Genomic DNA, 9,935 nt, shown 5'->3' on the forward strand with positions numbered 1-9,935 from the left:
GTAACTTTCTGGCGGTTTTCACAGCGTTCGCGTGGCCTTAATGGGGGTCTTTACTTGTCCGAGAGTTAGCTTTCCTTTCCCCCCCGCCCCCGAAGCGTGAAGTCGCTGTCAGTTGTGTGTACGGGTTCCCCGATCCCAGGCGCTGTCATGGCATCCGCGACCCTGTCAGGAGCAAGGAAGGAAGTATTGGTTGCGCCATCGTCACCTATAGCCTGGCATACGGCAGGCCATTGCTTTGGTAGTGCAAAATATGCATGGAGTGTAAGACACTTTACTGGTCCTGCACCTCTCTTTCTTTATAGTGGAGATGCCATGGATGCAAAGGGGAACTTTGTGTTTACAAAGAAGGATGTGAGATTTACGGTAGTCTTTAGCTGCTGTTGGCATTTCTTTCGTGACTTGGCACCAGTCCTCTGGGAATTGTGCGGGGCGGTGGGGGCAGCCGGTTCTGCTGTGCCAAGAGGGCAGAGTAGTTGGTCCATCCATATCCTGGTGCTCTGCGTGGTCACTTCGGCGCTCGGGGCTGCAGCTTCTGAGCACCTTGACTGTAAGGATCAAGAGCTTTAACTGAAGTGGGAGCCCGTTTGCAGGATAGGCTTGTACTTGCTAAAGCTGGAAAAATAGTACCAATGTGTGCTGTGCCAATTGCAGTTCCTCAGCCTCTTACAGATTAATGTATAGGTACTTTTAAGACAGACCAGAACTACTGTAACGTAACAATAAGGGTATAATTAGGACAGGCCACCATCAGGGATGGGACGGACTTGTCCAGCTAATTAGGGATGTAGACGCTACTTCCCGTGAACAGAACTTGAGCAAAGAACTTAGGAGTCCTCCTGTGTCAAGCAGAGCTATTGTAAGAAAATGCATGTTTGACAAAGTAAAGCATGGAAGAGTAATTGTGAATCTCTTGGGGAAAAAAATCCTGTCTTTGGGAAACACTGTACTGGAAATCATGTTTAGTATTAATTGAAGAAATTTGTGACATCGGTCACCACGGCTGATAGTTGAGGTGTAAAAATAAGTTTAAAGTGAATGCAAGCAGGCATCTATTTGCTCCTAATGCTGTCAAGAGCCACGTTAAAGAATAACTCTTTTCTATACAAGTCCTTCTCTGGTTCAGAAGCTTTTTCGACCCACAAACTGCTTGGACCTCTGCAAACAATCTCTGGTACCTACTAAGAGGTGTTATCTTTTAAATTGAGTTCTCCTTGCCACTTGGGAAACAGCGGCTAACAACATCTAGCAGGTTATTTGCATGCTGAAGATACCTGGCACATTAACAAACTGAGTAAGACCATCAGTTATCTCATTTGGTTAGCTTGGAGGATGGGTGGTTATGTCTGGCAGACTTCTTGCACATCTCTTTTGGTAAAAAAAAGTTCACCTTACTTGATACCACTGCACAGATTCATCATGTTGGTTTTGGATGGTAATTAACTCCTCCTGATGATATGAACTGCTGTCTGTGCTCTTTGTTAGTATGATACTGTAATCCTTTTTCCATCTAGCCCAGCTATGGTGCTGCCACATTCTTTTGACTTTGCGAGTTTCCTAGTGCGGTTGCTGGACTTTTCACTTGAATAACCGTTGCTGCATTTCTTCATGTCAGTGAAATGAGTGGTGAAAAGATATGCACATCTCCCAGTTCTGCTGGGATGTGATGCTCACTGTACTGGAAGTTTGGTATATATTATAATTTTAATTATGCCAACTTCTCATTTGTTGTTTGAGATTCTGAAGCTCAAGCAGAAGTTTCTGGCTGCGCTATTTATATTCAGTCTAAAATATGCTGGCCTCTTACCAATACGTTTGATTTTTCCCTGTACCCTGAAGTACTGCATAATCTTGTTAGTGGAGAGAGAAAGCCATATAATTATTGTGATTTTACAGATTGCTGGAGGTCTGATCTGTGCAGCACTATGGACTCGTCAGAAGAGACTGGAGGCTCCTCTGCGGAAGAGAACTACTTTGTGAACTACACCTTCACTGACCGCTCCCACTCAGGCCGTGTGGCCCAGGGTATTATGAAATTGTGCTTGGAGGATGAGCTCTTTGCTGATGTTACAATATCAGTGGAAGGCAAAGAATTCCAGCTGCACCGTTTGGTCCTCTCAGCTCAGAGTTGCTTTTTTCGTTCTATGTTCACTTCCAACCTAAAGGAGGCCCACAACCGGGTGATTGAGCTGCAGGACGTTAGCGAGAGTGTCTTTCAGCTCCTTGTGGACTATATTTACCATGGGACCGTAAAGCTGAGGGCAGAGGAGTTGCAGGAAACCTATGAAGTGGCAGACATGTACCAGCTGACTGCCCTTTTTGAAGAGTGCTCCCGTTTTCTGGCCCGTACGGTGCAGGTTAGGAACTGTCTGCAGGTTATGTGGTTGGCAGATCAACACAGTGACATGGAGCTCTACACAGCTGCCAAACACTGTGCAAAGTCACATTTGTCTCAACTGCAAGACACAGAGGAGTTCCTACACTTGCCTCTCCGCCTACTGACAGACATCCTTACAGGTAAGGAGTTCTGAGGACTAGCCAGATGTGGATGTAGACTTGGAGAGAGTCTATCAGGGACTGAACAAAATAGATTGAAAGATCCGAGCTTTCATAATCACTGTCTATTCAGAGGCTTAGCTAAGCTAAGCAAAGCAAAACATCCTGGATGACTTAATCAGAAAATAAACTATGAGCTGTTACTGGACATGAAACGTCTAAGCTATAGAAAAGGGACACAGAGGATGCTGGTAATTCCCAGCAGTTCCTGAGTCAACAGGTCAGAAGCATTACAGGTTTTTTAAGCATAACTTAATAAATTTCAACAATTTGTTGTAATTTTTTTTGCATTAAAAGTAAAACCAGAAATGAACATCTTATGAAAGTCTTATTTTTTTTTTCTTTAGTTCTTAATCATTTAACATAGTAATGCAACAACTCAACATTTGTAAGAAGGCTTGAGCACAAGCCTTATTTTTAGACTATGTTCGTGTTATTAACAATTGTATATAATTGTTAGAACTATTTAGGCTAGGCATTCAGCTGACTGAAATAGAGGCATTGTGACATCTTAGGTAATACAGTAATTACCCTTCTGGTAAAGGTAATGGCCTTCCACAGTAATGGATGCAATGACTCAGGGTTGTGAAGGTGTGTCAACACATCAACAACTTAGTCCAACTGCCACCAATCCTTAAAGATTCTCTACTGCCCTAGTAAGTACAGCCAGTACTTGAAAACCTCTCCCTGATGCTGCAGTCACAACTCCCATTTTTGTGCATTTATGTATTGTTGCTAGAGGAAGCAAGAATGTAGAAGCAGCTCATACATTCAAATGTACTGGACTTCGGATCAGAGGGATTGCCCCTTTCTTGCTTTAATTAAATAATTTTGTAAATGAGTAAATAACTATACTATGTGTGTCATGTGTTTTATATGCTGTTACAACAATAAAACTACCATGACTGGCTTCTTTGGAATACTGGAAAATCTGTCTGTAAGACTTAAAATAGCCTTTAAAGTTGATGCTATGCATATGAGAGTCTTTACAGATATTGCATCGTGTTATCTCTGTTGCAGCTGAAGAAATTCACAGTCAAAAACCTATTGAGAGTATGTACTGATAGCTCAAAAAAGCTATCATAAAATTAGAGTAATTTTGATAACTTACTAGCTGAAGTTTTTAAACTAAGTTGTGACTTCATCAAATAAAAAATTCCTAAAATCATTAAATAAAGCTATAGAGGTCAATCACCCTTAACTCGCTCAGTAAAACTTTTTTCCCATGCTTCATCTATTTCCATATATAGAATCACATTACTCAATAGTTATGCTGAAGATTAGCTCATAAAATGGATTATAATCTGAAATATACTCCTACTGCTGGCAGGGAAAATCTTTTTCTTTTGCAATTCCTGCATCTTTGTTTAGTTAATGGAGAATTAAATAGAGGAAGCTATTAGTGGCAAGGATTAAAATTAATGCCATGAAATAATAATTTATTAAGCTTACCTTTTGTTGCACTCTAGGACCCATTTCAAAATCAAAGTTTTTCCATTTAACCACTACATGTGATGGATAGCTTATGGAAATCCTTTTTACTAATAAACAGAGTTGAAATACTTGCTTTTGTTCCACACTTTTCCTCCTCCCTTCCACTATAGAGAAAAATGTTGGAATTTGTCTGATGCCTTCAGCATCATTGAATTCAGGGTTTGTCATGAGAGCAGACTACAAAATCAGAGAGCCTTCATAGGGAAGCCTCTCAATGAATACAGGCATAATTGCTGGCTTTCAAACTGGAAGTGAATACCTAAAATCTTCTAGGTAATGTACTGATGATGATGATGTAATAGTTTGTGGCATAACCAAAACTTCCAATTATGTCTGGAAAGAAATCAAAATCTGATGCAGTCTGTTCAGTGTTTCCTACTGTCACACTGCTAAGGAAAGCTATAGTAGCTCATTGGGGATTTCCAAACGTTAAGGGGATAGCAGCAACACCAGATGTTCAGTCTTGAGGGTCAGCTGTCTGACAGTGCTCAGAGAAGGAAAATTTCTGCAGATGACTTTTGCTAGATAGGTTTCTAGGACCAGCCAGAAAGAAAGGCAGCTGCTGAGATTCTCACGTAAGAGAATCTTTTTGCCTAAATGCTTAAATAACAAAATATTTTTCATTGTCACAAAGCATGTAAGTTCTCTTTCCTGCCCTCTTTCTCTCGGACATAGGTTCCTTTGCTGAAACTCATCCAAAGTGCTTACAATCTGGCAGCTCTGTCTTCTGATATTCATCCAAACTAATTTCAGGTAGATGCCTGGCTGGCAGTGCTGATCATACCTGCCAAAATCTATAAACCTCTGTATCTTTTTTTCCTCTCTAGAAAGTAGGATTTGTGGTGGGAGTTGGGGGAGGGAGTCACAGGAAAAGGATGTTCCTGAGTATACACGCCTTTGTCTAGATATCTTAAATGCCTTTCTGTCCCCAAACCGCAGATGGCGTTCCATGTTCTCAGAATCCAACGGTTGCCATAGAAACCTGGATCAACTTCAACAAGGAGGAGCGAGCGGGCTTTTCAGAGACGCTGCGATCGAGTCTGAAGGTATAAAAAGACCTTCTGTTCCGGGGTTGGTGTAGCACTTGCTGGTTTTGCACTTCCCAAGGCAGGGTATTCTGCTCACAGGTGTGACTTGAAAGTTGCAAAACACAAATGCCATTGAAATTCATGGTGTTTGCATGAGGAATACTTTCATTGTCATAAATAGCAAGCTCAGACAGCTTTTTTTTTAATTTCACCTAAAGCTGCTTTCACTAGTGATTTGAGCAATGCCACAAATAACTTTTTCATCAGATGCTCAGTTACCAAAGAGACCATTCAGAAATCTGAGTTTGGCATTCCCCTTATAAAAACTCTACTCCGTCAGTGATATAACCAGCCCTTACCTAAACTGCAGACACTTGGGTTCCAGTGAAATCTGTTGCTATTCTGCTATGTCAGATATGACTGGTAACTTGAAAACACTTTGAAGCTCCAAATCCTGAATGCTGTAGGGTGGCAGGACTTGGGAAGCAGGTCATACACCTCAGGCCCACAGGTGGGTCCTAAAATGCTGAATAATTCAGTCTTAGGTATCTCTGATGTTTGTGTAAACAGGCCTAATTCTGCTGACACAGTCCTGCTTTTTCTCAGGTTATTGGAGAAAATGTTCACATCTACCTGATTGGAAAGGAGTCGTCACGTACACATTCACTCGCTGTCTCTCTGCATTGTGCTGATGATGACTCCATAAGCGTGAGTGGCCAGAACAGCCTGTGTCACCAGATCACTGCAGCCTGCAAGCACGGTAGTGACCTATATGTCGTTGGTGGCTCCATTCCACGACGCATGTGGAAATGCAACAATGCAACTATAGACTGGGAATGGTGTGCCCCTCTGCCCCGTGACCGGCTCCAACACACCCTTGTCTCCGTGCCAAGCAAGGATGCAATATATTCACTGGGGGGTAAAACTCTACAGGACACGCTCTCTAATGCTGTCATATATTACAGAGTACGAGACAATGTCTGGACAGAGACCAGCCAGTTGGAAGTGGCAGTCTCTGGAGCTGCAGGTGTAAACCTTAATGGTGTCATTTACCTGCTGGGCGGGGAGGAAAATGACTTGGACTTCTTCACCAAGCCCTCTCGGCTAATTCAGTGCTATGATACCAACACAGAGAAATGCCACGTGAAGCCATACGTACTGCCTTTTGCAGGGCGCATGCATGCTGCTGTACACAAGGATGTGGTGTTCATTGTAGCCGAGGGGGATTCACTGCTATGCTATAATCCCCTACTGGATAGCTTCACCCGGCTATGCCTGCCAGATGCCTGGAGCTCAGTACCATCCCTCTGGAAAATTGCCAGCTGCAATGGCAGCATCTACGTCTTTCGTGACCGCTATAAAAAGGGTGATGCAAATACTTTTAAACTTAACCCAGCCACCTCTGTTGTAACAGTCACAAGTGGCATCAAAGTGCTGCTCACTAACCTGCAGTTTGTCCTGGCCTAAGCGGGAAAAACAGGCCCAGTGATAGAAAGAGCAGCAACGGTGTTCTGCTGTGCAGCTCAGAGGCACTCACCACCCTCAGCACCAGTTCCAGTTACTACGAGCTCACAAGATCCAGTAAAGACCCCATCCTCTATACCTGTGCAAAGGAAGTACAGGCTTTCTGGCTGTGGGCTTATTCTTTTACATAGCACTATTAAAGTTGAACTGCTGCATCTTAGATTTCAGATGGACTAAATGCTATTACTTTGATCCCTTGATGATAAGCTGCTTGCGTTTGAGGCCCAAACTGCAACAAATGGCTTTTTTAGCCTGGAACCAATCCGCCAGTAACAAATCCTCTAGCATATGGACAATGTCCTCCTTGGCCCAGACTGCTAGTTTTAACTGCTTGGGAGACTGTGTGTTGCTGCCATGTCAGTCACAGAGTTAGATGTGCACTGTGTCTTCCAGGGATGTCCCCATTTAAACATTCCTGTGTCCCTATTGCAGAAGGAGGGACTGGCAGAAATATTTACAGCAGACAGATTCTAGACCTGACCCCAAGACCTTTAGGAGGTTGCATTATTCAGTGCTTCTCCTAGACGAGTGGTAACAAACTGGGAACTTGCTTACTGCTCTGTCATCGCCTAGTGTGAAGAGGGAGATCATTTTCATGAGCATTGGCTTTCTTTTCTGTACAGGGAATCCCCACCTGTAATCATAACATAGTGTTGGTGAAAGACGGAATTAAGACCACTTCCTCCTACCCCTCTCTGTTGGCACTGTAACCCTTTGGGTAAGAATCTGAATAAAGTCTCTGCTGAGACAAAGTTTTCTTTTCCTTTGCTGCAAATATTATAGAACTTCTTGTGGATCACAGTTCGGCTCAGCACTGATACTGTGTGTGGGAGAGAAGAACTATGGGGCTCCAAGAGAACTAAGAGATTAGCCATAAGGAAAGAAAGCTTTAATGAAACAGCCCAACCTCCCCTTTGCTGTAATTTATGTAAAAACTACTTTATTGACGGTCAAGAAGTACAACGCTTAAGCCTTCATTAGATCATTAAAACACAAGGTTTTTTTTAAAGCAGCTGAGATGGAGATTTTGATAGTTCTTACTGACGCTCTGCAGTTGTCCCAGCAATGATGTTCCTGTGAAATGTCTCCAGGACCTGGACTTGCTTGTGCCGAACAAGGATGTGGGGACGGATCTTGGCAATAGCCTCTATTGCTTCTTGAGGGCTCCAGTGATGCAGCTGAAAAGGCAGAAACCCTGAAAGTGAAAATCCATTCCATCCCTGCAATGGATGTTAATGTTATGGAGCCTTCCTGGAGGCTACAGGCAACACTAGTTGTTAGAAAACTTCTTGCTGCTTTGCCCCTTCTGTTTACTTCATGTTCCTCCCAGAGGGGCCTGAATGTCAATGCAAGTTCATGAAATGAGTCCCTCAGTTAGAGGGATGGTTGCTGCCTGGGACCTCCATTTTCTGTCTCACTCATGCTTCCATCATGTTGTGAATAGTTTCCTGTCCTAGTCCCACCAGACCACAGCAAGAGCGCAGCTTGCTTTTTCTATTTTTTTAAAACTTTACTAGTACTCCCATCGCGCTTCAGCACTTAGAAAATTTCCCCTTCAGCACTAAGGGAAAATTTTCCAGGGAGCACTTAATAACACCAACAGAAGAATCCAGAGATGGGATTTTGTTCTTAGTGCTGGCTTACCCAGTTGGGTCTGTAGAGGAACTCAGAAAACCAAAGTCACTTCTCTTGATCCTGAATTGTATTTATTGAAAAGCTTAGAAAGGCTCGCCATTTCAGTTAACCAAGGAGAAAATCTGAACAACAAAAATGGATGCTTATCTGCTCAGTGAACCTACCCTCACGAGTGACTTGTTATTCCCATCTCAATCTGTTCCTCCATAGAAAGAATTAAGAATGGCAGAAGCATTCAAAACCTGTTGATAACTTACTATGTTAATGGCCCAGAAAACTGAGCAGCTTCCTGAAGTCTGACTGATCTGCCAGAACCAGCAACAGATGCTATCAGACCATGTGTTTCAAAGCTTTGTTGCAACAACAGTTTCTTTCCCATAAGATCAGAACATCTTTGCCAGTGCCTGTGCTAATAACTGAGCTGCCAGAGGCAGACTGTACAGATGAATGAAAAGACTACTCACAATGGCAGCTATATTGCAGCTTCACCACTGTCTCATTGCCAGGAAGCATTATCTTGACAGTATCATAAGCGCAGATGAACAAGGTGTGCAAAGATAAACTAGATTATCAAAGAAAGCTTAGACCGCAGTTCAGCAAACATTAAGTTTTGCTTGTTCATTCACCTTGCATTTGCCACGTTCTACAAAACAGCAACATAAGTTTGGGGCCTAGCTATCTACCTCTTTTCAAATGGGTGTCCAGTCCAAACTCTGTAAATCATGGAATATTAATGCACCTGTACACGCTCAGGTTTCTCGAGCAAAAACAAATTGTAAAGGTTGGCTGTACTCGCCCAGACTGTATGAAAATAAACCCCATTTAGTACAGAAGCCTTCTTACTTGAACTAAATATGCTGCCACCATGGTGGCACTGCGGGAGCGTCCTGCCTTGCAGTGCACATAAACACTGTTACCGCACGCTCGGTGTTTCAGTATGAATTCAACACCCTTGTGGAGGTTTTCCAAGGTGGGGACTCCAGTTAGATCCACGGTGCTGAGACGCAGTTGCTCCACTCCCATTGCCTTCCATTCCTGAAATTGAGATAGCAGATTCGATCAGTTAACTTTTTTGGTTTGGGGGTTTTTTTTCCAGAAAGAAAACCCAGAACCTGTTGAGACAGTTGGGAAATTCAGTTGTAAACAGACTTTGAATGTCAATCCTTTAGATCAGGTGTATGAAAACTTTAGTGCTGGCTATCAGAAAGGAGAAGTTAAAGGGAACTGGAAAGATGTGGTTCAGCTAAAGGAAAGGAGGTGAGCTGGGATCTCGTCCCAAAAAAGGCATTCTTATATGTGCATAGCGATGCGCGTGGAATTAATGCTTCTCTTCCCTCCCCTCCTCTCCACCGCTGTAGCTGTAACATTTTACTTGCATCCTCACGTTTTACTGGTTTACGTAGTTTTAGAAGTCGGCTTAGGTACGAGGAAGTCACATCTTTGCCGTCAGAGGACTTGGCGGTCGCTGCCAGGACCACGGCAGGAGGCGGCTAAAGCCTCACCTGCGCCGGGACGAGCGACAAGAGACCCTTCCTGGGGGGACACCGGCAAGCTCCCCGGGCCGCCGGGCTCACCTGGGCGGAGCAGCAGAGGAAGCGGGTCTCGTACTCCTCGTTGAGGGTGACCACGGCGCGCACGTTCTCCTCCACCACCAGCTGCGGGCACAGGCACCGTCAGGCACTGCCGGCCCTCCCGGCCCGG

General features: G+C 43.7%; 3 protein-coding genes across 3 annotated transcripts in view; 1 reads left to right on the forward strand and 2 right to left on the reverse strand.

Annotated features, from left to right (window-relative positions):
- The window catches only part of NDUFS3 (NADH:ubiquinone oxidoreductase core subunit S3), an 8,759-nt gene extending 8,273 nt beyond the window's left edge, over nucleotides 1-486 (reverse strand). Inside the window, exon 1 of the mRNA XM_009277585.1 lies at nucleotides 363-486. Within this exon, the coding sequence (XP_009275860.1) occupies nucleotides 363-486 (124 nt within the window). The remainder of the gene's footprint in view (nucleotides 1-362) is intronic.
- Nucleotides 487-1,895: 1,409 nt separating this feature from the next.
- Nucleotides 1,896-7,351, forward strand: KBTBD4 (kelch repeat and BTB domain containing 4). Its single transcript, XM_009277486.1, has 3 exons — nucleotides 1,896-2,514; nucleotides 4,987-5,093; nucleotides 5,682-7,351. The coding sequence occupies exons 1-3, from the start codon at nucleotides 1,923-1,925 to the stop codon at nucleotides 6,540-6,542; spliced, it is 1,560 nt and encodes a 519-aa protein (XP_009275761.1). The 5' UTR covers nucleotides 1,896-1,922; the 3' UTR covers nucleotides 6,543-7,351.
- Nucleotides 7,352-7,470: 119 nt separating this feature from the next.
- Nucleotides 7,471-9,907, reverse strand: PTPMT1 (protein tyrosine phosphatase, mitochondrial 1; the record flags this gene model as incomplete). The annotated part of the gene is made up of 3 exons (XM_009277586.1): nucleotides 7,471-7,777; nucleotides 9,078-9,269; nucleotides 9,809-9,907. Coding segments are annotated over 3 exons (432 nt in total), but the record flags the coding sequence as incomplete, so codon positions are not given.
- Nucleotides 9,908-9,935: the final 28 nt, after the last annotated feature.

The sequence above is a fragment of the Aptenodytes forsteri genome, unplaced genomic scaffold (genome assembly GCF_000699145.1).
Source record: "Aptenodytes forsteri isolate BGI_AS27 unplaced genomic scaffold, ASM69914v1 Scaffold146, whole genome shotgun sequence".
NCBI lineage: Eukaryota > Metazoa > Chordata > Aves > Sphenisciformes > Spheniscidae > Aptenodytes > Aptenodytes forsteri.